Genomic DNA, 25,802 nt, shown 5'->3' with positions numbered 1-25,802 from the left:
GAGCTTGGTTCAAGCTGTCCTGCCAAGATACCGCACCGCACTGCCTGCCCCCTTCCTCTTTGCCTTTCCCCCAAAAGCACAGGCACTCACTTCTCTCCTTGCAGCTTGTTGGTTTTCACGATGAGGTCCTGCGTTTGCTCTTTGGCTGCCTGTGGGGCATAGAGGAGTGGAGCCTTAGTACACCAAGAGAGGGGAGACAGTACAGGCAGCTGAAGTCACCTTGGTGAGGTTTACAGTCCTCTGGAAAGTTGGCTTGTCATTTTGCAGCTTAGCAATAAGAGGACACAGGTAAATAAGCCTGAACACAGAGCAATGCATCCTGGGACTGTGGAAGACCAGACCACACAATCTGGCCAATGGAAGGCCAGATTATTATTTTTTTTTTTTTAAATTCTATTACATTATTTGGGAATGGTTGTGTATTGTTGCTGTATCATGTTTTTACAGTTTTTATTTAGTACTGCAACAACATCAGTTCCCCTAGTAGGGAGTAAACTGAACTGAACTGGAGTGGAGTGCTCTGATAACATGACACAGAGCTACGATGCTAATTCGGTGCCATTTCAATTTTCAGTGTGCCTTCAAATGGGCCCCATCGCTGCCTACAGCATGCACTCAAACTTGAGAAAGTCACTGTTGCTGCCACAAGATATAATGCATTTGTACACATGTATTATCACATTGTTGCACTGTGTGGATAGCTGTCAGGCAACAAAAGCAGGTCAGAGGTCACTCAAATTAAAATGCAGGTGACACTCAGTACATAACACAGCGGGTAAAAAAGAATTCACACTGCACCTTTAGCCGGTTAGTCATCTCCTCGCAACATGAACTCATAGCTTGTACATCCTCATGCACGCTCTCAAGCTCCTGAAACGAGGCAAAAAGAAGAAGAGAACCCCACAACAACAGGGTTTAAAGGGTCACTGGGCGCTACACTATATATATATGTGTTATATATATATAACACAAATGCTTTTTTTAAAAATTATTATTTCTTCATTTATGTTTTATGTTGATATTACATTTACTACATATTACCTTTGTTGTACCAAAAAGATTGTACCAAAAAGGGACATTTTTTATAGCTATTACATTAATCTTGAAAACCTGTTTAAAATGCAGTGTTTCCATAATTTGTGCCAACACTGTTTGTTTGTGTGTGTGTGCCTGTGCGTGCGTGTGTGCCTGTGCGTCCAATAATGTAAGTCAAGTCAAATAAGCACAGCTCACAACTGGACATGTCACAACTAGATGCAAATGTACACAGAAACAAACCAAATTGTGTTCTGAGCGCTTACAGCTGCAATTGTAACCAGTTTAGGGCAATATATAATAATGTCACGTCTATAACTGGGAACCTTGTTGCTCTATACTGGTAAACGTGAAATAAGTACATTTGGGAGACAAAGTAACCTATATTGAAAACAGGTGTTTGCACTCAGGTGAGGTTCCTAATTAAGCAACATCCCAGCATGCTCAGGTTGCGTATAAAAATGCTGGCTCAATTGCACGTTATTTCAGCCATGATGGCTGAAAAAAGAGATCTGAGTGACCCTGGAAGACGGTGGCTGTTGGGACACGTTGTAGAAGCTTCAGTCCTTACTGCTGAAACTGTGTGTGCTTACGAGAAACAGTGAATGGTGACTCACATCGACCGGGCACTGGTTAGAGACGAAAGACAAAACTGACTAGCAACTCCAAATCGGTTGACTGAAAATATGAGGGCGCGAGCAGGCAGTTTCGAAAACAGTTGAGAATTTGAAAGGCATGCTATGGTCGGATTTCCTTATGTTTTAGAAGCTGCCTATACGTATGCCCTTAACAGTTAAGATTGGGTGGGCCGATAGGAGTATGATTCAGTTGGCTAGCAAAATCGTTACCTCTTTTACGTCTTTAAATATTCTCACAAACTCTTCATTGATGGAGAGGCTGCGACGCTCGATGTCACCGCGCAGGTTCCTGCGAGTCCGGAGACTGTTCTCGGTGAAGAACACCGACAGTGCTTTGAGGGCTTCGAGCATCTCCTGAAATGTCATTCAAACATCTGACGTTAGCTAGCAAGTTGCTGGCAGCGTATAAAGGACGCATAACATTTCATTCCAAGTAATTTGCCATCCCGGTACACATTGGGGTAGAATAAAGATTACGCCTGCAAAATCAAGCCAAACTTGGTTATTAACGAACGACCAACTGGTTTACCTAATAACACATTTGAATGTCCCGTGTGTGCTAACCAGCACACTTGCTAGTTGTTTTGATGTACCCTGCCCCAATATCAAGCCATCTAGCAATGTTGACAGTTGTCGTTCGTTAGCTAGCAAGCTACTAGGCGAACTCTCATAATGCTCCCAAGTCTGCTGCATTTCGCTAGCTTCATAGAGCAGTCTGTCAGCTTGCTTATCCAACTGACATTAGCAGTGGCTAGTAGCAGTATAGGATTTCCTACTTTCCGAGCTCGCTAGCATACCTAGTCAATAATAGCTAAACCAACCTTGTCATTGTCCAGTCTGGTTTCCAGAATCTTATTTAATTTTCTAGACAACGGGTTGTTGGGCTGCGGAGCTGCATTGCCACTACTGTGAATGAGAGTAGATGTGTCAGATGAATTTTCTGCTTTAGTGTCAGCCATGATCAACAGCTTCACACGTCAACAAGGAAACGATAACGTCCGTCTCTATAGTAGGTCCGCTTGGAAAAACGACCCTAAATAATAAGTTCCGGGCTTAGGAACAGACTCCTCATAATTATTAATGCGCGTTCGGTAATGCCCTAACTCTTGTCTTGATGTTTGTGTACATCAGTTTCCGTGCTGTTATTAGTCGTGTCTTTCCACCTGTTGTATATCTTATTTAGAAAAATGTGAGGGCTTCAAACTCCCATCTTGACTCGTAGTATGGTACTTGATGATTTGTTTTTTTCTCTCCAATTGTGTCGAACTTCAGATGTTGATTACCTTGGCATGTTTATATTCAGCTGCGCAACCCAAAAGTCAAACATTTAGGAAACACAGCCTGTTTATACGGCTTACTTTCATTTTGGTATTTTTTTTCTCTTTCAAAGGCACACTGCCAGTATTTAAAGCAAATATTTGTTTGGGATGCATGCATGTTTATTTGTTTGCCTCTGTAATCAACCATATGGAATCATGTAGGCCTATGTTCTTAAGAAAATAATAATAAACCTTACTGTAAGCCCTATGTGAATTGTCCACCTGTTTTTTTTTTTGTTTGTTTGTTTGTTTGGTTTTTGCTTGTTTGTTTATTTTGATAACCATGTTTTAACAATTTCATAATGGCAGTTTCTGTTTTCCCCAATACTTCCATTATTCAAGGAAAAATAATGTACAATCCTTAAAACTGTGTGTGTGTGTGTGTGTGTGTGTTATCACTCAATACTAATTCCTATCCAACTCTTCAACATAGCCCTGAGCTGTAAATACTGAAATAAAACCAGTCAGTAATCTTTAGGGGAGATTGTAAGGACATTTTAATTTTGGGTTAAATTAAATTAATGCCTGCAGATGTAATGTGATGGATGATAGTAGTGGGGGAATGATATCTGAAAGATGATTAGACGGGTGACAGAGTAACCCCAATAAATAATCATGAGTCTGACCTTGACTATGGAAGCATTGTCATTACATTACTGCAGTTGCTGATAATGCTATATTACACTGTGAGGCAATTTGATTCTGCAACTAAAGTAGACACTTGGAATTGGATGCCTCCTTTACCTCTGACCAGCATTTCTCATTGCTCTTATCTTAAATTGTGGGGATTTTTTCTGGTGGAATTTTAAATCTTTAGCTCATAAACATGAAGGGGGTGGTATTTATCCCACTTGGCCCCCTGAAGATCTACATACTCTGTGCAATGATGTGAGTGACTGCTGTGGGCAAATTCGTAACACAAAGGTTCCAGAGATAAAGGTGAGAAAATATTCACTGTGATTCCACACGTTCTCAGGTACAAGGATTCACGCGAATCTATCACCACAATGTGCTAAAATGCTCGGTTTATGCGTAGCTGGGGAGCTTAGTGAATTCATCCCTAAATAATATTCTTTGGTTTTCTGAAAATGCACTGTAACATTTCTTTATGTATCATTTCCACTATATTCAAAATTTTGACTTTGTCAAATGGGCAAAAAATACAGTTATTCTTTAGGGATGAAACAATGGTTCTAATGTGCCTTGAAGCTTTGAGAATACATTTTCATGGTAGGTATGGTCTTACGCAGTCAGAACTTCAGAAGTGTCTTTTTAAAACGTAGATTGAAACGAACGATGTCAAGCAGCACATTGTTCGTTCACGCGCTCCTAAGCGCGCGCGCGTGTACATGCGTGCGTGCGTGCATCTGCCTGCGCTGCTGAAGCGACAGACCGGGACATTGAAACAGAAAGTCCAGCCCCTGGGTGGAGATTTAGTTGATTGATGGTCCCCTCGTGAGTATGGCGCACAGGCACAGTCGCCCCCTTGCAACCTCCCACTCTCACAAGCTCAAAGAATTTTGCGCGACGATTTCTATCCACTGGGTCGTCGGCAAAGATCGCTCTGTGCTGTTTACGGCTGATCACAATTGCATTAGCTGCTGTTGGATCCCATTGACTCTTAGAAAGAAGGAAAAGTGAATTCTGGTCTGTAACTACTTCATTTTACAAAGTGCTCCGGATCGACTTTATTTTGATTCACGCGTTCTTGGATTTTAAAAGTTCCCTTTCTCTCTTCCATGCTGCGACACTTTCGTTAAATGGGACATACAATCGAAGGATTCATTAAACAGCGGCATCAGTTGGAGACATATTAAGATGTAAGTTCTACGAGTGTCAAGCTCCCAGGTATACTCGTTCACGGTACAGGCTCAGTTCACGTAGGCTATGCCAAGGCAGGGTTGGCTTTCGCGTCTTACTTGGGCATCCCCGTGTCATACTGCCGAGGAAGATAATGTGTAGTGATTGCGAAGTGTTAACTGTGCATTGAACAAGTTGGCTGGAATGCGTCAAATGTAGCATCCGTCCTTCGGTGGAATAATTATTTCAGTTTCACTTAATGAAGATCGCACAAACTTCGATATCCAGCCAGCAGGTTATTGGCGAAAGGGTATGCAGTAAGCATGTTTGAATTTTGTAACTTTTATTGCCACAATTTAAATTGGAGCACACGTTTATTTCAAGCATACAATTCTATAGAAATGTGTAGTATGCTTACAGTGACTGCTGCTACCAGCGGTGTATGGTTATATAAATTTCATTTTTGAGAACATTCCCTGGTATTGTTTGATGTTTTGTGCGCGCGCGTGTGTGCGCATTTTGTTGGGAGGTTTTAGCTGTGGATTTCACGGACTAATTCCGCACACTTATGCGTTGGAGTTGTCTCCCATCAGCCTCTAAAAGACATTTCTGTGCCTGTGATTTTATATGAGTTTTTGTATTTATGGCATATATGACTGGAATAATAATCATTTACCCCGTGCATTATTTTCTGTAGTTATCACGCCAGTTTTGGCAGTCGATAACCAAAGATGAACAAATGTTTGTTTTCCATTTTTATTTTTATCGTTTTTTTTTTATTTAAGTTAGGTTGCATTTATGTGTTTACATCTTACATCTGACGTAGTTCCTTTCTGAAATAAAAAAAAGTCTGCATTTCAATTTGGGGTGCAGTTTAAGTGCGCTTTTGTTTAATTTAATTATTCAGTTGCCTGACCAGCCATAAGATTAACTCTCGGTTTCTTTATTCAGGGGCCATCAGTCAGTGAGAAGGAGTGGAGTCCAACGGCGTGGATACAATTAAAGAAAAAAAAGCTCTTACAAAAGTGAAGAGGAAAGTTCTGGTTCAGAGTGAATATAGCCTGAAGCAGTGCCGGGCATTTCCAAAGCAAACTCTGAGAGAGTCCCTCTTCGGCGATGGCGTCGAGCCTGACCTGCGCGGGCGTGCTGTGGGCGCTGCTGTCCTTCCTGTGCGCGGCGGCCTCCTGCGTGGGCTTCTTCATGCCCTACTGGCTGCTGGGCTCGCAGATGGACAAGCCGGTGTCCTTCGGAACGTTCCGGCGCTGCTCGTACCCGGTGCGGGACGAGGAGCGGCAGGCCACGGTCATGCTGGAGCAGTGCGGGCGCTACGCCACCTTCCAGGGCATCCCCAGCCTGGAGTGGCGCATCTGCACGGTGGTGACGGGCGTGGGCTGCGGCCTGCTGCTGCTGGTGGGCCTGACCGCGCTCATGGGCTGCTGCGTCTCCGACCTCATCTCCCGCACCATCGGCCGCGTCGCCGGGGGCATCCAGTTCGTCGGGGGTAAGTCAGAGCGCTCGGAGCGGCTTTTGGAGTTAGCACCCTTACCACCCTGCCCTCCTCCCCCCTCTGGGTACAGACAGCGCAGAGAGACAGTTTTAATTTCTGCCACCCCTCTGTTTCTGCGAAGCAGGACTTGCTTTGTTTGGGATCAGATTCTGCCACACAAAATGACCCTGTTGTACTGGGTACCGTGAGTGATGTAATTCCCAACTCCAGACTCCAGACTCCAGCCCACAGAGTAGCAGGATAGGCCTGGGAATACAGCATTCCCTTTCCCAGGCTGGTGGACCCGGGTGGGAGGGCGGGGGGGGTGGGGGGTGACATCACTGCTTGGAGCTGGGAGCTTGTTTGTTTGCTGAAAGCAGACATGTTCCCTCTCCCAGCTGGCTTCACAGGAGTGTTCTCCTCACTGTGGCGAGTTGGCCGTGGGGGGTGGGCGGTGGGAGGTGGTTGGGGGTGGCGGAGGACACAGCGGTGCTGCTGAGAGTTCCCGTGCTCCTCCACGACGCTTCAAGGGCCGCTCCTGCCCCCCTCATTGCATGGAGACAGGAACGCACACACGGCATTCTGCCACTCTGCCAATAGCCAGTCATGAGCGCAGCTGCTGGAGACCAGAGCAAATCGCTGTTTACAAGGGGGACTTTTTCCCTTTTCTTTTTCCTGTTTTTAACCAACCAGTGCACTCCTGGTCCATTTTTAAGATGGCTGGACTGTTGTGATTGTACCAATGTTACCATCCCATTTTCTGTGTTATGTTTGGTGGCATGGTGGATGTGACCAACTTGGGGAGGTGGGGGGAGGCTGAGTTTGGGTAATCTCACGTATTGGCTTCGCATGAGGGGACCGGAGGGACGGGAGGGGCAGGTGGGTGGAGGGCCGCTGGGACTGGTGGGAGAATCAGTTTAAGCTGCTGAGGGTAAGGCACACTGCCTCCCCCATGTCTGCGCTTTCATCCCAGCCTGTCTGTTACATCGCAAAGTCTTTGGCCGCGATGCTGGGGAGCAGGATCCAATCCCACAGCAAGCTTTGCTTGTAATGATGAAATCAGTGTTGTGTAGGAAAGAGTAGCTGAATCTGGATGTTACTGACAGTGATAAAGTGTAGAGCAAAGCTGGAGAAATGGTGGAAAAAATACTCCTCTTTACCTTTTGACCCCAAACACAAGACACATGCAGCTAAACAGTACACACACACACACACACACACAGGGCTGACTGGTACTAGCTCAGAGGGCTGGTGTGGTTCTAGGCCGGAGGAGGTAATCTTTCGTGACACAGGGGTGCTGTTCTGCCCTCTGCTCCTTCTCCCCCTTTGTGCCATGGGAACCAAGAGCAGAAGAGGAGGAGGTGGATATGGAGGAGGTGGAGGTAGGGACAAAACTATAAGAAAAGGAGAAAAAGAAAGTTGCGGATGGAGGGAAGAATCTGGAGTGGGCTGGGGAAATGAACAGGATAATGAATGAGGGAAGGAAGAAGAGACGAAAACAAGGGAATGAAAGAAACAGGCATGCCGGAAGAGTGCAGGAGGAGAGGGGGACAGGGCGAGAGAGAGAGACGGGGGGGTGAAACCCTGTGCTTAATTGTCTGAGAGCTTCAGTCCTCTGCTATTGTGCCTTTGCCTCTTTTATTTCTGAGCATTAATGAGGGGTTCAGCAGGGGCCGCGGGGGCCACGGAGGCCAGGGTGCCTCAAAAGGCTGACAGCGCTGTCCTGCCCCCCCACCCCCCCGCCCCTCGGCCCCCCTTCGTTTATCCATGCTCTCCCCTCTGATTACTGCCTGTGCCTGTTTCCCACTGTGCTGGCTGGGCCCAGCTGATACAGCTCTGCTGGGCTTCACACGGTCTTCCCAGAGACGGGAGCTCCAGGTTCAGAAAGTAAAAGTCCGCCCCAGTATTTTGTTCCAATTACCTGGATTTGCTAATTAGCGCTGTTCCTCAGCCAGGAGGTAGGAGTAATTAGTGAAATCAGCTGGCCGAATTCACGGGTGGGAAAAAAACTCATGGCCGGATGCTCTGTGTGATTTTGTCTCATTCCATCGGGCTTTCCACCGCTGTGTATTTCCAACGGTTAAACCTGTTGGGGGCAGCTGGCCTGGATACAACCAATCAAACGTGACACGAGTGACAGAGCTATCGGTACGAAAGAGGTTTCGGTCAATATTCCCATAAAGTGTACAACTATTTGCAGAACTTAGCTGTCTGTTTTGTGACTGAAACATCTAAATTGATCGGTGACATTTGTTTGGTCTTTGTCAAATTCTAAGCCTTGTCCGTTCTGCTAATGTGCATTTGACAGCTGCAGCAGTGGATATCATGTAAAGTACAAGGTGTGGTGTGCCCTTGTGCTTTTACATTTCCTCCTCTCCACGGGAGATCAATACAAAGTTTTCATCTTGTGAGCTTCTCGTAACAGCACAGTTCCATCAGCTGGGATTTTCTTGTGTTTTTTTGTAGATAGAAAAAAAATTGCTTGAGTAAATGAAACATCATTATGAATATTTTAAAATATTTTTTAAAATATGTAAAATAAGACCTTGAGCTCCAACGATGAGGTGTACTGACAAATGGGGAGAGAGGGAACTGGAGAGAGAGAGAGAGAGAGAGGGAGAATGACATTTTGCAAGATGAGCGTGATGAGTGAAAGAAATAATTAATGACCACTTTCAGGACAACACCATTTCCTGCCATTAGTAAATGAGTTAATGAGCGCGTGTTTGTCATGGGCTGCGTACGAATGCTTTTTTCCTGCTGGGTAAGGGTGCGCTGCGCAGCGGGTAGACGGGTGTAAATTGTCAGCGGCCTTACCGGGGGTGGGCTCGGTAATGAGGTCAAAGGTTATCTGACGCAGGCGTGTAGTGGAAGAGGCCTGCTGTGATGGAGTTTGGGCTTTGCCAATGAGTCAATGTCAGACTTTCTTCCCTTCTTTCTTACTCTGGAGTGGCCGGTCGTGTTCCTCGGCAACGAGGCTCTGTGGCCTGTTCTTGATTCAGCAGAGCGCAGACACGCCTGTGATGTCAGCCCCCGCTTCTTGCCCCCGCTGCGGTCCACTGGCTGGACCGCGAGCGCTCGATCCACCAGCAGGGGTCGCTAGTGAACGATGAGATGCTGTACTCACGGTCGACCGAGTCCCGCCCAGGTGCTCGGTTTGGGCTTTCAGACTGGGCTACAGCCAGTAATGGCACGGGTGACTCCGGACCCTGTAGATCCAGCGGGTATAGTTTGGCTGAAGTGGCAGGACGTTGAAACGGAACCAATAAGATTTGAGCTTTCGGCCTTGTGAGGGCAGAGAATGTTCTGGGCCGAATGTCTCATCTTGTTATTTTACGGAGGTTCATATGCTGAAGGTACAGTGTGCTTGTGCATCGGAGGGTGGAATATGATCTCCCAATGAGAAACAGGGGAGTCGGTGACTCTGACCTTGTGTTCCGTCTGAGCGCTGAAAAGGGAAAATAAAGGATAAGATGGTTGCCATGGAAAGACTTGGGTTCAGAGCAGAAGCACTGACCTTATCCTTCACAAGCTACAAACTCATCTTGGATCTGAGAGAAAGCAGAAAAGAAGCTGGGTGCTCTTGTTGAAAATGTATAGAGAAGTGCAATATTAAAGCAAAAACTAATTTCAGGCACAAAAAAGGAAGGAAAATAATAAATTAAAAGGCCTTCATTGTAATGCTATAATGTTTTTTTTTTAAAGCCAGGATACGAGAAAAGCCACCGTGTTTTGACCACAGCTGATCTTTGATCTTCCCTCCTTTTCTGAGAAGCTGTATGAATACAGGCGCTGCAGCTGTGTATTTGATCTCAGGTACATGTCGTAGGTAGGTGTGACATCACTCACGCTTGTTTGATATCAGCCCGGCGGGTCCTTCACTCTTGACTTTGCAGTCCTAGCAGTTGGCGTCCCAGTGCAATAAAGGGGGCGTGTGGAGCATGAGGCAGCATTCACAGCACTGTCTGCTGTCTGCATTATGTTCCTATGTGGGCTGTGTCCTGGCCTGTGCTGACAGGGTCAGCCTGCAAGAGGGAGTCGTCGTCGTCCCCCACCCCCAAAATAATAAGTATCGCCCGCGAGGTTCAGCGGAGCTTTGACCTCGCGGGCTGTGAGCTCCCCTCCCTCGCCGGTCAAGCGGCTCTCAGACGGTTCACGGTTTCGTGAACTTTGAGCGCCCTGCCGGGACTCGGCCGCGAACGCCCCAAAAAAAGACGGGGCGCGGTTCAGGCCCGGGATGTCACCCCCACGTATCCAGGGGGGACCTGTCCTGGGCGGAGATGATGGATTGTGGAGTTCTGTGGTGTGGGAATTCGGGCGGGGCTCGGCGCAGACCCCTTTGATTGTGTCCTGCGTCGTGCGTCTGCCATGGGCTGGAGGGAGGAGAACTGAGCGATGGTGCTTCAGCCCCAGCGATGTTCAGTCCTGTCTCCGTGGGGAGCCACAGGGATCTTCCGCTTTCTGATTTCACCTTAAAATCAGCAACTGGTTCGCAGCCAAGAAACGGGGGGTGGGGGGGGGGGTGGGTTTGTAAAGTGTATTAACTGACCAAATAATTGCTGGGTGACCATTGAAACTTGCACACCCTGCAGCTCTCCAATGGTAAGAGTGAATTACCTGTGTCTAGCCTGTGCTCTAGACTAGGGGTGTCCGATCTTGTATGAAAAGGGCCAATGTGGGCAGAGATTTTTTGTTTTAGCCCAGAACTATGCCACCTTATCCAAATAATTAACCAATTATGGTCTTCAATCAAGACCTAGATGAGTAGAATCACGTGTCTCAGAGCTGGGCTAAAACAAAAACCTGCCCCGGCACGACCTCTTTTCGGAAAAGACTGGACGCCTGTGCTCCATACACTAAATACAGGGGGCTGATGGAGGGGGGTTGTCCCATTTCAATCCTCACTTTCCCTTGCCTGACTGACACACTAGAGAAGAAGACCCTGTCGGATCTGTCAGAATGACCCCTTCTTCACGAACACTGGGAGGGTGGTTTAGAGGGGGGGGTTGGTGTTGCTTGATAAGCAGCCAGTGTCCCGTCAACTGTCATTGAGACTGACTGAGAATACAGAGCAGGTACAGAGGACTAAGACAGCTGTCAGCTAGAGTCTTATATCTTTCTCATGGAAGCGTTTGTTTCAGTTCCCATTGTTAATTCATTAGCAAACTCAGTTAATTAAAGTGTACATTTCGTCATTCAAAGTTTTGACTTGACTTGGTTGTTTTGGGTTAAGTGGATGGTTGGATAATTTGGCCAGATAAGTTGGCTTCAAAGTTAGAGCCAATGGAAAAACACTGCTGAAAGCAGAGGGCTTTCCAGGTGGTTCCAATGGATAAACAGGTGACTTGTTTTGCAACTTTTTCTGGATTCCAAGTTCCAAGATACTGAATGTGATTTTGCTTCTCCCATACCTCTGTGGCCAGCCTGTTGGATGTTAAACTGCACAATGTTAGAATTTCTTTAGGACAATGATTCAAATGAGTGTAACTTTAGCTATTATAAAAGTGGATGTGTAGGCAATCTGTTGTACTGCAGGCTAAGCAACATTTTAGTAGAAACTGGTAGGCAGAACTGTTAACATTTATTATCTTTGATAAGTAATGTAAGCTTTCTTTTGTAAATAAACATTATTTCTGTTAATGAGACATATGCTTTATTGTGTGAATACTTTTCTCGGTAAATGTATGCTATTTGTTGAAAATGTCTTGCATCAGTGCTCAGTTGTTTTGCTTTTTTAAATTCTGCTTTTTTTTTACATTTGGTCCAACTCCAAATGTTCATTTAAATTGCTCTTATGAAAATGATTAAATGGAGAATTGCAAAGCAGAGCCTATTGTTTGGGAGTAAAGCACAAGCCTTTCAAAGTCATTGTTTCATAGTAACAGCTCTCACTGGCAAAGAAAGCCAAAGACGTATTAATAAATAAAATTGGGCCTAAGAAGGAGGTCACTGTTTTGATCTGTTTTGGTCTGTTTACTTAGGAGCCTTCTGTTTAAATCCCTTCTGTTGATGTTCATAAAATTTTCTGTTTACTTGAAGTGTTGAAATATAGCCCACCCTGCAAAACTTTAATTTAGTGTTTTCTTTAAAAATATGATTTTTAAAAAATGTTGTGATTTGAACTAATTGCAACTCCAGTCTGATATTTGCAGGTCCTTAGGTCTTATTTGGGCACAAGATCTAGATATAGGCATATGCATGATTCTAGATATATGTGTGTGTGTGTGTGTGTGTCTGCACATCTGGTTCAGAAGTAGCCCTGTGTATGGGGGTTGTGGAATACAGGAACTGTACAGTCACGTATGTGCATACACTTTTTATTTTCCCTACACTATATCAATATGATATAAGCCTAGCTTTAAGGGTGTATCCTCTTTTATGAAGAGGAGAAGGACCTTTGAAGTTCCGGCATCCTGTCGGAATGTCGGAATCATAGTTCTGAAACGTGTCGCGATGGTTCCTTCGTCCTGCGCGCGGCTGTGGAGCGTTCCCTTTGTCCCGCGAACGTTCATTGTTTTCCGAGCGCTTATCACGCGTGTCCTCTAAGACGGACGCGTTTGAAAATCGCGTTAGGGGGGTGTGCGCATCACGCGAGGCTTAACGAGCCCCGCTCGGCTTCCATCTGAAGATGACATCAGCCCGCGGTCCCCGTCCGCAAAATGAGCTCCATTCATAAGGGATGCGCTGGGTAATGAGATCAGGCTTAAATAAGGCTCCCGCTACGATTTTTTTTTAACGGCTCCTTTCAGACCCGATGCTGATGAACGAGCAGCGTATTTGTGCCGTTTCTCTTTCATGTCTAAATTTAGAAGGAGGGTCGTTGGGTCGAAGGGAAATATTTTGGGTCGCGCGTGCTCCTCCCAGAACATTCATTCATTTGTTTTTTTTGATCAAATATCTTCTCTCATCTGTTTCAGTGGCTTTGCTGTGTTAGCACGTCGAGCATTTCATTGGCACTCAAACTTCAAACATCTACAGGAACTGAACGTGGTGTATTAGAGCCATGTGTAGTCAGTCTCTCTCGGTTTTTGGTCTTTATTTTATCTTATTTTTATTCTAGTTTAATGAATTGACTATGATGTTTTAATAAAGAGGCATCAAAGTCAAGTGAAGTCTCTCTCACTGTCATTTCTCTCTCTCTCTCTCTCTCTCTCTCTCTCTCAACATTGCTCTTTCCCCCTCCCTTTCACTTTCTGTGCCCCTCAAGCTGCTGTTATCTACAGAGACTTATCCATTTGCACAGCATTCATTTATACAGCTGGATATATACCCAAGAAGCCCTGCTTAACCACTTTACTTAATGGTACAGCGGCAGTGCCTCACCTGGCACTGAACTTGCAAGCTCTGGGTTACAAACCACTCTACCATACCACTTCCCTCTCCTATTCTTTCTTCCACTCAACCTCCTTCCATCTATCCCTGTGCAGCTGTGACAGGATGGAGAGAAGGAAAGAGTACCCATACCCAGTTCCCTAACCACCTTACTACCCTGCTTCCCTCTCTCCTTTCTTCTTCTTTTTCTTTCCCTCCCTCTGTCTCTGACTGAACAAAGTGACAGAGCGAGAGGGAAATGAACGAATGAATGAAACATTGCGTATCACTAACACTTTTCCAGATGCTCAAAGTGCTTTACAGTGATGAGGGAGAACTCACCTCACCCACCAGCAATGTGTAGCACTGGGTGGCACATGACAGCCATTTTGCACTAGAACGCTCACCACACATTAGCTAAGGTGGAGAGGGAGGGAATTTTTTGCCTTTTCATACAAGATCAAATCAGGGGATGATTAGGTGGCAGGTTGAGAGAGTCAGGTTGGGAAGTTAGCCTGGACACCAGGGAACCCCCTTTACTCTTTGCGATAAGTGTCGTGGGGTCATTGAATGGAGAGAGAAAGAGATTGAGAGAGAGGGAGGGAGGGAGAGAGAGAGAGAATGAGAGAGAAAGCAATGCTCAGTGACCCGGGAAGAGGGCCCGTTCAGGCTCCGGCGCTGCAGGGGACGCGAGTCGGAAATCCCGGCTTCAGAGGGGAATTATCGCAGCCAAACAGGAAGTCTGGACCCAGAGCGGACGGACAGCGAAAGTTATTCCGGCCGCTTTGTCCTTTAAGTCTTTTGTTTTCATAGCTGTAGCAGCTGACGCACTGTTTACCAGGATTTCTCTTTCTCTTCTCTGAAGCTCACTCTTTTTTTTTTTTTGCAGCGTGTGCCTGCAGCCTGGAGGTGCTTTGTAGCTTTATGAAAACAACATGAAAGGGGGGGAAAAAGAGAGAAGTAGCCAAATTACTTGGGTGACTATAAATTAGAGCTGAGGGTGGTGCTCTTTTGTCTGGGGGAGTTTGAAAGTGGGATAGCAGCAACACAGGCTTTTTGTGGCTGCTTTGTCCCGCGCTGGTAACGTAAGCTGGTTCGTGACACCTGAGAACACCCGGGAGGACCTCAAAGCAGGTGAATCTTTGAACGCAGCAAATATACTTTTTTTTTTCTTCTTTCTTGCTGACAGGAGCATTGGGTTTTTGCATTCCTTTGTTACGGCTGGCTCTGCACTGACATACACACAGTTCAAATGGAGTGGGGAGGGGGCATGTTGGGCTATAGCAGTGAATCTTCACTGAATATGCAGACTGTACAAACGGCAAGGTAAACGCATCACTTTTATCAACAGTGACCTCACTCTGACACAAACTGTTGCCCATGAACAGTGATAAAAAGCACCTCTCTCCTATTAGTGGAGACCCCACTATGACACACAAAACTGTTGGTAACAGTGAGAACAGCACCTCACTCGCACATCGACAGTGACTCTTTACCGGACACACTCGGTGTACAAACAGGAAGTAAAAACCCTCATTCTTATTAGCAGCCACTTCAGGCTGACGTTTGAAAACAGCTCGGATGGAGCCAGGGAATCACAGCGCTGCTCCAGCGGCCGACGGCACGGCAGCCCTTCCCACTGCCGCTCTGTGAGTTTCGGCGGTGAAAAACGGTTCGGTCACGGCCTTGTTTGTGTCGGGACAGCTAAGAGAGGGAGGGAGGGAGGGGAGGGAGGGAGGGTTGCCCTTTCATGGGGGATCCCAGCGACTCTTCAGGCTCGGCTTTGGGCTAAGCGGAGGCAGGCCTTTAATCACCTGCAGAGAGGGAAAAAAAATCCCTTTATTAGATCGCGCCCGAAACCAGACGAACAAGCCGCTCTTTCTTATCTGGTGTCTGCTTGAGGGGAATGGGGGAAGCCCAGCGCCTCATTGCCCAGGGGAAATCTCCTATCGTTTAGCACTGTCTTACTTAAAATGAGCTTGGATAAAGCACAGTAGCCAAGAGGATGGAAGCTGGAAGGGTGGAAGGGTGTTGCGGGTTCACGCTGGAGTCTGTGTTAAACATGCACAGCCACATGCGACTGGAGCAGTTGATCACACAGGTTAACTGACTTCACTCAGGTTTAAATTGGGTGCTGATTTTAAGGTGAAAACAAAAACCAGCAGAGCTTGTGGCTCTGCAGGACCAGGTTTGCAGTCCCCTGCTGGAGAGAGTGTTAGAATGTTGAATGTGCCAGACGTTGTTGTTGTGGATTTTGGGGATAACCTGGCTCTTAAAATGGGTTCCTGCACACTGAAGGTCACCTTGGGGCTACTGGCCAAGAAACGGATGAATAAATGAATATTAATTCTCATTTTCACTTGCATGCCTTGTACAGGTTTTTAAAAAATGTGTTTTAAAGTCACACTCCATCAGTGGTGTTTTTTCTTTCACCCCCCCCCCCCCCCCCCCCGCTGCTCCTGTTGTTGCGTGACCTGGCGGTTTAAACCCTTCCTCAGAAGGAGCCAGTCAGCAGCTTTGCAGGCTGACCCAGGAAGGTGCGCCAGACGCCGTTTCTGCTCTGGAATCACAGCGCCAGTCACGGCTATTGTGAATTAATTATCAGGGGTGAGCTTCGGTTTTGGTGTCGTGTGACGGACTCTGGAAAACAGAGCATCTCCGTCCTTGCCCTTTGCCCCCCTCCCCCCTCTCTTCCCCCTCCCCTCCTTGTGTGCTTTCTGCAGTTAACAGCCCGCTTCCCAAACAGGGCAGAGAGAAGCTACTTAAACTACTGAAACCCCTGGTGGTGGTGGTGGACAGTGCAGGGAGACAGTGTGTCCTTTTGAAGACTTTTTTGCCACAGATTACTGATATAGTACAATAGAGTCACAGTGGGCTTCTGGAAGCGAGAGAATCTCCTGTTACTGACTAGAACCTCCTGTTACTGACCAGAACTTCCTGCTTCTGGCCAGAACTTCCTGTTACTGAACAGACCCTCCTTTTAAGGCAAAGAGGGGACTGAAGGGAAGCAGGAGCTGGACATCTGGTTAGTCTATAAGATCTGTGATGCTGTACACCCGCAGGGCAGCGTTTGGGTCAGAGAGCGGGACAGGGAGACGTAGGAATTTGAGTTTGGGTGTTGTGGGGACCACTGGCCACCGAATGGAGCACGTTGCCTCGAAACGTAAACCCAGGCTGAGTCTATTTTCGGCGTGTTGAAGCGATGTTTTGTACACCAAGTGTCGTCAAGGCAGCAGCACTGTGCCTGTCACTGAAGTGCTGTAATTTATAACATCTTCTTACGCAATGGCGTAAATGTTCTGTAAGCCCGGACATGTACTGTAAGCTACTGGGTTTTCGGATCATTTAGCACGTTTTATTGAGTGTGTAATGCTACCGTAGACTGGGCCGTGGCTTTCGAAGTCATCAAACGCACAATTCTCCCTTTCTGCGGGAAATGAGCAGCACGTGCTGTATATGGCAATGCCGTAGACAGAGAGGGGGCCGTGTGCTCAACACCGATAACACTGGGAGAAGAGCGTTATCAGGAACAGTAGCTGTGATTGGTCCATGATGCAGAGTGCACTGGGGTCAATGGTGGTGAGCTGTTTCAGGAGAGAGGCCTGTTTTAGCTGACCTGTGGTGACCAGGGAGTGCTAAGCCTTGGGTGGCCTGGTGTGGTGTTGGAAGGGCTTGGGTGATAAGGTTTGGGACTGCTGGGGAAAGGTTTGTGTTATTATAGCAGAGACTGTTAGAAGCATGGGGCTTGGTACGTATCTCATGTCTTTGAATGACCTGTTTCAGTGACTATTCCCTCTACGGGCTTTGGCAACTAGGAAAAATTTGCCAGTCTCTTGTACAGTAGAATGTACTATTAATTTATTCATCCCCTAAGGCCAATTTGTGTGTGTGTGTGTGTGCGTGTGTGAGAGAGAGAAAGAGAGAGAGAAAGAAAAAGAAAGAGAGAGGGGGAGGGAGCGAGAGATCTGAATGTTTCTGTCTCTGAATGGCTGAGGCTGAACTGTGTCAGTTGTTGGCTGTGGGCACTTGTCTCAAGTGTTTCCGCCAGTGCACACACATTGTTTTTATACCTGTATATGGCAAGCGTATGTGTGGCATACATGTATCAGGCGATGGCACCTGTGTGTGTGTGTGCTGGTGTGTCAATGTGGTGGTGTGTGTGCGTGTATGCGTGTGTGTGTGTGTGTATGATTTTATGAGTTTGTGAGGGCCACCCTCCTCCTGGCTGTGGAATGCAGAGAATCCTGCAGAATAACTGGCGAATGTCGAGCAGAAGCCTCTTCCCCCTTTTGTCTGGGAATGTACCGCTGTGCCCCTCTCTCAAAAGGGCTGTGTCACTCCAGTCACCAGCCCCTGCTACACGCAGCCTCTGGTTTAGACCTGCTCCCAACACAACCGTGCTACCTCCTTCTAGCCGAGGTCGCTGGACAGTTTTTAGACCAGCCCGATTGTGCTTCCGAAATGAAAATAGATTTTGCGGTCGAAAAAATGTTCTGCAGAAGTCCTCGCTTTTCCTTCCCGCTCCGGGAAAATGCCAGAATTTTTGCCACCGGAGTTCTCCGAACTTCAGCCAGATTCTTTAGATGCTTGCAATCTGCGACATCTGCTCGCATTCTTCCTCTGAAACTTGCTCATACCTGAGCCAAATTAGACATTTAAATGCTAAACTGGGTTTAACGATGTATTGTAGCAGCCGGCTGCGCGTAATTAAAAACAAGTGATTCCTCAATTCCCACGAATCCCACAGAATGCTTATGTGTGGCTCAGTTTAGTGTACTGTAAACACAAATCCCAGACCGTAATCCAAGTGTACTTCCATTTTCAAATAATGAAATGCAGTGTGGATTTTAATGGCCTGCACTATCTGTAATTTCTGCATCGTGCTCAGAATATGTCAGAATGCTCTGTTTCATGCGGATGTTATTGTCCCCGCAAAATTGATTTTTGTCCACTTTTTTATAACCCTGGATTTTTCTGATTGGAAATTGGTACTTTTTGAAAGCATGTTTTAGTAGGCTGATTAGTCATCATTCACTCGAGTTGCTTAGGCTTGTTTAGAGGGGGAAATGGCTTCATAAATAACAGTGGTATTTTGCGTAATTGCAAAATGTTTTCTTATTTTCTCCTCTGAATAGCAGCGCAGATCAGAAATTGCAGATTTGGTGGAGGGGGGGGGGGGGGTGTCGAAGGTCTTTGTTTCCATGGCAGCATTGACCCAGACCTCAAGGGTATACACGGTTCTCAAAAACCTGATTATTCCAGCATGGGGTCAATGAGAATTGGCCTGAGATGAGTTGCATCTTTGCTCTGGGAGAGGGAGAGTTCATTGGTCAGTCTGTGGAAGCCGTTCATTGGTCAGTCTATGGGAGCCTTTCATTGGTCAGTCTACGGAAGCCATTCCAATACCGTGGGTGGGCGGGGCCAGGTCCTCTGATTGGCGTATACTCTTTTCTACAGTCCGTTCCCCTGCACCGAAATAAAAACTGAGGTATAAATATCCTAAATCAAGACCAAAAATCTAACATTCTTTCTGAGAAATTACTTTACGCGATACTGTGTGCATAATATTATTCAGCTTGATTTAAGGAAATTGGTCATAATTTCAGGTTGAATTATCTCACTCTTTTAGAAGATAATTTTGCTTGTTTCAAGCATTTATTTTATAAATCTAGGACATTCTTGTCATATTTGTAATGGAGATTCTTGCAGCCTAATCCCCCCCCCCCCAACACACACAAACACACACACACTACCCCAGTAAAGCTGATTGCATGCAGATTCTGTGCTAGTAAAATAAAATGGCAGACAGATTTTGGCTCGTAAAAGTGTGAGGTAAGACCTTCGCTATGCTCAGTACGGGGGAGTCCCCTGTTCAGTGTAAACAGGACAGGATCAGCCTGAGTCTTACCATATTAGTGCGCGTCTCTGTACGTCTGTTTACAGTCCGCCAACTGTTTCCGAGTTCCATATTTGGCGTCCCATTCCAATACAGAGGGAAACGGCTGGCTGTGCTTTTAAAGCCTTGTTTATGCAACACGTTAGTCCTTGTGTACGTCTCACTCAAAGAGTCTAGCTTCCCTGAGGATTAAATCCATGCTCTGAGACGTACTGTGCTGTTGATGCTTAGCCACACTTTGTCCTTTGTATCACTTTTCACCCCTTATAACATTTGCTAACATGGTGGACATCCTTTACAGTAAGGGGTCCCAAACTTTTTCGGTCTGGCTTCCCTTTTTCGGTCAGATTCCCTTTTTTAAGTCCCACCCCCCCGCACCCCCCGTTTGTCTCTCTGTGCCCCCCACTTTAGGAATCCTTCCTTTACAGTATTTCTGTTTCTCTGTGTTCAGTACGTCAATGTGATGAAATAACTTTTCCAGTCCTTGTGTCCATCTATCCAGTCATTTGCTTGAATTCAGTTTGAAGTTTAAAGTGGCCTGTGTGGACTACTGCAGTGTTCCAAACTGCCTGTAAATCGTGCCGTACAAAATAACAGCGGTCATAGTTTTATCTGTATGTGACGATCGCTCATTTTCATTGCGTTTTATGATTCTGACTCAAGTGCCACTGCCGTGTGTGAATGGTCGTGCTGAGGCAACAGTGCTGTAGTGGTAGGCCTTAATGTGCCATTTCCCTCCGCACACTCTGTTCAACACTTAAGTGCTGATCCTTCCAGAATAGCAACCACGGGCTGAAATGCATTTGCATCGCCAGGCTGGTGTTCGATCACAGTCTTCACTGAGGACTCTTGTTGCTCACAGCTTCGGATGAGAGGGCAGGATGTGAGCAGGAAACAGGATTGCCTCAGACATCGTCTCAGATATTGCCTAGGACATCGTCTCAGATATTGCCTCAGACATTCTCTTACTGAAAGCCCCCTTTCAAACCTCTTCCTCTCCAGCTCTCATACTTCTCTCTCCCTCTCTGTCTCTCCATCACAATTTCATAAATGTATAGCTTCTAAGACTTACTCTGACTAACACACACACGCATACACACACCCATACACACATGCACACACACACATGCGCACGCACGCACACACACACACACACGCATACACACACCCATACACACACACACACACACACACACCACACACACGCAACACACCCACACACCACACACACACACACACGCGCACACGCACGCACACACACACAGTTATTATCGGGTGAGAGGAAAGGGAACAAAGCGTCTGTGTGTTGCAGGAGGCTGACAGGGCTTTGAGGGCCTCCACTTGGGCCTGAGTTCCTGCATTGTTCCCGCCGGTCCCACACACGTTACCCGGGGCAACGAGGGCTGCTGTGCATCGCGCAGCTATATTACACCCCCAACTCTGCGCTGCGCCTCGTTTGAATGCCGCCATCCTTTAATCGCGCCCTCTTTAATGCATGTGCACCAACCGAAACAACCCACATGTATTTCTGAAACTATGGAACTTTGTTGTTGTTTTTTTTTCTTTTTTGTATAACCGCTAGTATGTTCACAAGTTCCTCTCGTCGACTTTATTTTCTTTTCTTCTTCTTCTTCTTTTCCTTTGGAGAGCTCCTTATTGCTTCTCTCCCCCGCGGCGAAGTCGGAGGCGCGGTCGTTGGCCTGTGGCTTCGGTTTAGAGTTTCTCCGGCCGCCGCGGTTCATGTAGCCCACCCGCCGTAGCGCGGAGCTTTGAGCAAACGCCAGGCAGCCTCTTTGATTGTGTTCCGATAATTTGGCCTCGTTCGACGTTTGTGGAGGAAATATTTGCGCAGCGAAAGGGGGAGGGAACTCTAGCTGGATTTCGACAGCCTCTTTCTTTTGTACAGCCTGAAGCACTCATCCCCTTGAAAGGCTCATCATTGTCTTGGGGCAACATCAACAGAAACGGGAGTAAGTCTCTTTGGAGCTGCCACTTGATCGCGAGGAGACGATCTGTCAGAGCCGGACGCTTCTCCTCAGATCGACCCGTCATCGGCTCCCTTTGTCTCGAGCGCAGCTTTTTGTTTTATTTGTTTGAGCTTTCATTCCAACCTGAAAATTGAACAAGGTCAGGAGGCTTCAAACCACGGTTCGGTTTTCCACAGCAGGCCAACTGCCGTCATTTGAGAGCCGATTGTACTCTTACTCGTGGGGGGAAGAAGAAATGATTTCACCTTTTTACTGATATCTCCCAAACACAAAGGCAGAAAGTGCAAATATTATATGTTTTGGCAGCCTTACAGAGAAGAGCTACGGCGTCAGGGGTGCTGGTAACCATGACTCCAGCCCAGGGTTCCACAGTAACTGCTCTGAAGCGAGGTGGTATACGCTTGCTGTTTTCCGTTCGGTATGCAAGTCCCTGCACGTGCGTCATCACATTTGAATACTTGATGGGATTGTTGCCCCTGACACTACCGGTGAAAAATAGCACATAGAGGAGCAATTACAGAACGCAAACACATTGAATCGATATTGCTACAAAAATGACATTGTGAAAAGGTATCATATATGCCATTTTTTAATACGAAACAATTAAGAATTCACACTTTATTGAGGCTTTCTTGCTTCTTTTTTTTTTTGCTCACTGACTCAGACAGCGCAGAGATAATCGGATAACCCGGAGAAAATCCACAGGAAGTGCGCTGACTTCCTGAAGAAGGTATTGAGATCCGGGACTCGTAACTGCTGCGCGATTAGTCAGGGAGGCCGGCTCTGGATACAGGGGCTGAGAGGCCGTGCCACGGGCGGCACAGTGTCCCTCTCATCTCGTTATCTCCCCCGGCTGCAAGCGAAGACTTGACCATTAGCGGCGGCGTCTCCGCGACGCGAATCCAAGTTAGCCTTCGCTTCGGGGTCGCTCGCGCGCCGGCTTTTCCTGTCCCCCCGGGCCGGATTTGGAGCCCTTCAGTTCCCCCTCGTCTGTGTTCCGCCCGCCTGTCAACTGATGTGGCGACGAGCGCGCCTTGTGGGCCTGACCCGAAGGCGGGCAGTTCTTGAGCAATTTTTGAGCGTCTTTGATCACGAGCGGGTCGTTAGTTGCTAGGTCGGTCCTGTGCGTAGTTTTTAACCCGGTAGGTGTCTGGTTTCAAGAGTAGAATGGTGACTTTTTTTTTTTTTCCTTTTTAACTCTCGAGTGAAGCTGGGATTTTGATGTTGATTCAACTCTATCAGAGTACAAATGAGTCCAGTCGGGACTCATATGCACTTCATAAGATTTGATTCAGCACTGAACACTTTACTGTGTACAGCTGTATACTTCATGAACCTTGATAGGTCCCACAGGCCCTTCAAAATAACGTGAAACTGCTCTGGAGTGCTCAATTCTTGACTTTTTGCCGTTCGGCTGACTAAGCACTTAAAATGGCATTGTTTAAACATGTTAAAATGAACACAGAGGTACAGCAAGGCAGTGCTATGATACAGGACGTGGAAGTTTGAAATTTCTAGTACTGTCTGCAGATAAAAAACCGTAGTTCTGCGCTCTCAAACTGCACAAGATGAAAAGAGGAAAAGAAAAACCTGACAGAAACGGAATGTGATTTACGTTTGAATGAACAAATGATCAAAAGGACATGACCTCGCGTCAGACGTTCACGGAAAAGGCAGGAAGTCGGTACATTACAGCACATCGGCCCTGGCATAGGACAGGCTACCAACTGCCACTGTCCCTCATAGAGAACAGCGCAGTCTGTATAAATTACCAGCATCGGAACTGGCTAACACTACATTTACTATTCTGTGTAATGGAATGCAGGCAATTGAACTAGCCTGTTCCATTTTGTTTTATGAATTCCCAGTGCAGCTGAGTTACATATTTCATAAGGGAGCCATTCCTTTTAACGAGCAGCTCGAGAATCGGTAGTATGCGCTGTTTGCGGCGGCAGTGCGTGTAATCTAATGACACACTCTCGTGACACATGACCGGTTTTACCCAATGCGACGGCAGGCGGTGCGGGTCGCAGCAGTCGAGGAGACGGGTTCGTTGCGGAGGTCGCCGCTGGCCTCGAGAAGTGTCTGCGCGCGCGAACGGAGACGGCGCGCCATCAATCAACGTCCGCGCCCCGCGAAGCGAGCGGGGGCCAATCACGGAGGCCGACGAGAGTCAAGCGTTTGATGGCCGTTTCCCCCACGCCTCACACGTGCGGCATTCATAATGAGCGCTGAGGCAGGCGTTGAACTGACACCAATTACCAGCGACAGAGAGGTAGCCCGTCTCACCGGAGTCCCTTTGCGGCTCTGCAATTTAAACGACCGCCTCATCGCTCTCTCCCTCCCTCGCTCACGCTTCCTCTCTCTCTCCATCTCTCCAGTCTTGTATCGCCACCTTTTTTCCTGTCCCTCTTTTCTCTATCATTCTCCCAACACCTCTCTCTCTCTCTCGCCCTCTCTGTCTGTCTCCACCTTTTTCACTCGCCGTATCTCTCTCTATTTCCCTGTGTCTCCCTCCATCTCTCATTCTGTGTCTTCCTCTCTCAGCCTGTTCTCTCATTTCATCTATCAACCGCTTGCTGTCATCTTTCTTTCTCACTCTGATCTCGCTCCTCTCTTTTTTCTATCCCTCTTGCTGTCTTTCATCTCTCTCACTCACCCCTCTTTCACCTCTCTCTTTTCTCCTCTCTCTTCACGGATGTGGTGATCTCTCTCTCTCTCTCTCTCTCTCTCTCTTCTCTCTCTCCTTCCTCCACGTGGGATGTGGTAGTGTTAGTCTCTCTCCTCTCTCTCTCTCTCTCTCTCCTCCTTCCGTTCGGGGATGTTGGTTTAGCTCTCTCTCTCTCTCTCTCTCTCTCTCCCCTTCCACGTGGAGGTTGTAGGTTAGTCTCTCTCTCTCTCTCTCTCTCTCTCACGGGGGTGGTAGTGTAGCTCTCTCTCTCTCTCTCCTCTCTCCTCCTTTCCCATGGTGGGGAGTGTTGGAGGTGTCAGTCTCTCTCTCTCTCTCTCTCTCTCTCTCCGCCTTTCCCATGGTGGGGAGTGTTGGAGGTGTCAGTCTCTCTCTCTCTCTCTCTCTTTTTGCCTTTCCCATGGTGGGGAGTGTTGGAGGCAGTCTCTCTCTCTCTCTCTCTCCCGCTTCCATGGTGGGGGTGTGGTGGTGTGGTCTCTTCTCTCTCTCTCTCTCCCTCTCTCCCTCTCAGCCTTTCCCATGGTGGGGAGTGTTGACGGTGTTGGTCTCTCTCTCTCTCTCTCTCTCTCCCTCTCTCCCTCTCAGCCTTTCCCATGGTGGGGAGTGTTGGAGGTGTGGCGTTGGTCTGGACACCCTGGCGTCTGATGGCATGAGTGCGTCTCTGCCGCAGATGCGGGCGTGTAATCACAGGTCACTTAGCGAGCAGACGCACTTGAGAGAATGGCGATATGAGGCCATCAGTTACGGTCTGACACAGGGGCCTTAAAGAAGTGTGGCCTTTATGCCAGAACATCCTCGTGCTCCACGGGCAGGTGATAAGACTTCAATAAAGGCCACTGTGGAGGATCACATGATTAAATCTGCTTCATTTTTGTATTATATCGTGTTTTCAGTCAGGTGCTGAGGTTTAATATCTGCCTTTGTTCTGACTGATGAGGCTCACAGCATCTCCTGTCAGCACGTCCGCCTTTGTCTTTCTGTTTGCTTTGGCGCCCGGTTTGCTCTGGGCATTAACTTTAGAGCAGCCTAACGCTTAGTTACCCGGGCCTGTAACTCAGGGGTTGCAGGTTTGATTCCCCAAGTGGTGCGCTGTTGCTGTACCCTTGAGCAAGCTACTTAGTAAATACACAGCGGTGTTAATGGATTGTATGTGGTGTGTAAATCACTGTGACGAAGAGGCTAAATGCACTAAATTTAAAAATGCTAACTCTTAGATGTGCGTGGCATGTAAGGGGGGTGGGTGGGCAGGGGGACGGGCTCGTCCATTATTCAGGAGGTGCGGTGCCGAACGCAGCTGAGGGGGAGGCATTGCTCTCGCTGCGTTGCGTTTCTGTTCCCCCTCTCTTCCCATCGCAGTTTTTACCCCCTAACCCGTCCTCAGGGCGACCCCCGTGCGTTCTGTTTAGAGCGGCTTGTGTTACAAACCTGTCCTTCGGTCTTTTTGTTTCCCCTCTCCTCTGCCCCTTCCGCTGTCTTCTCTGGGTCCGTGTTACAGTCCCCTGATTTGCGTTGGGGGGAGAAGTGCGGCTGATTAATGAAAGGAGGTATCGAAGTGATGGAGTTAAGCTCCGTTATGACCTCTCTGGTCTCTGGAATTGCGATTCACAGCAGACGCTGCGTGTTTTAATGAGAAATTACTT

At 47.3% G+C, this 25,802-nt stretch overlaps 2 protein-coding genes across 3 annotated transcripts in view; one reads left to right on the top strand and one right to left on the bottom strand.

Moving 5' to 3' along the window:
* The window catches only part of cog6 (component of oligomeric golgi complex 6), a 38,545-nt gene extending 35,854 nt beyond the window's left edge, over positions 1-2,691 (bottom strand). Inside the window, exons 1-4 of the mRNA XM_064301733.1 lie at positions 2,495-2,691; positions 1,884-2,027; positions 799-870; positions 91-149 (exon numbers count right to left, since the gene is read on the bottom strand). Coding sequence (XP_064157803.1) covers positions 91-149; positions 799-870; positions 1,884-2,027; positions 2,495-2,632 — 413 coding nt within the window. The 5' untranslated portion in view covers positions 2,633-2,691. The remainder of the gene's footprint in view (positions 1-90; positions 150-798; positions 871-1,883; positions 2,028-2,494) is intronic.
* Positions 2,692-4,437: 1,746 nt separating this feature from the next.
* Positions 4,438-25,802, top strand: part of LOC135236166 (LHFPL tetraspan subfamily member 6 protein) — a 57,175-nt gene continuing 35,810 nt past the window's right edge. The window contains exons 1-2 of one of the 2 annotated variants that reach the window (XM_064302380.1): positions 4,438-4,812; positions 5,744-6,293. In XM_064302380.1, the coding sequence (XP_064158450.1) occupies positions 5,909-6,293 (385 nt within the window). In that variant the 5' untranslated portion in view covers positions 4,438-4,812; positions 5,744-5,908. Of the gene's footprint in view, positions 4,813-4,945; positions 5,103-5,743; positions 6,294-25,802 lie in introns of those variants that run through there. The other variant, XM_064302381.1, reaches the window with a different exon arrangement.

The sequence above is a fragment of the Anguilla rostrata genome, chromosome 12 (assembly GCF_018555375.3).
Source record: "Anguilla rostrata isolate EN2019 chromosome 12, ASM1855537v3, whole genome shotgun sequence".
Taxonomy (NCBI): domain Eukaryota; kingdom Metazoa; phylum Chordata; class Actinopteri; order Anguilliformes; family Anguillidae; genus Anguilla; species Anguilla rostrata.
The sequence above is the reverse complement of the archived record's forward strand: the minus strand, read 5'-3'. Positions and strand labels throughout refer to the sequence as shown.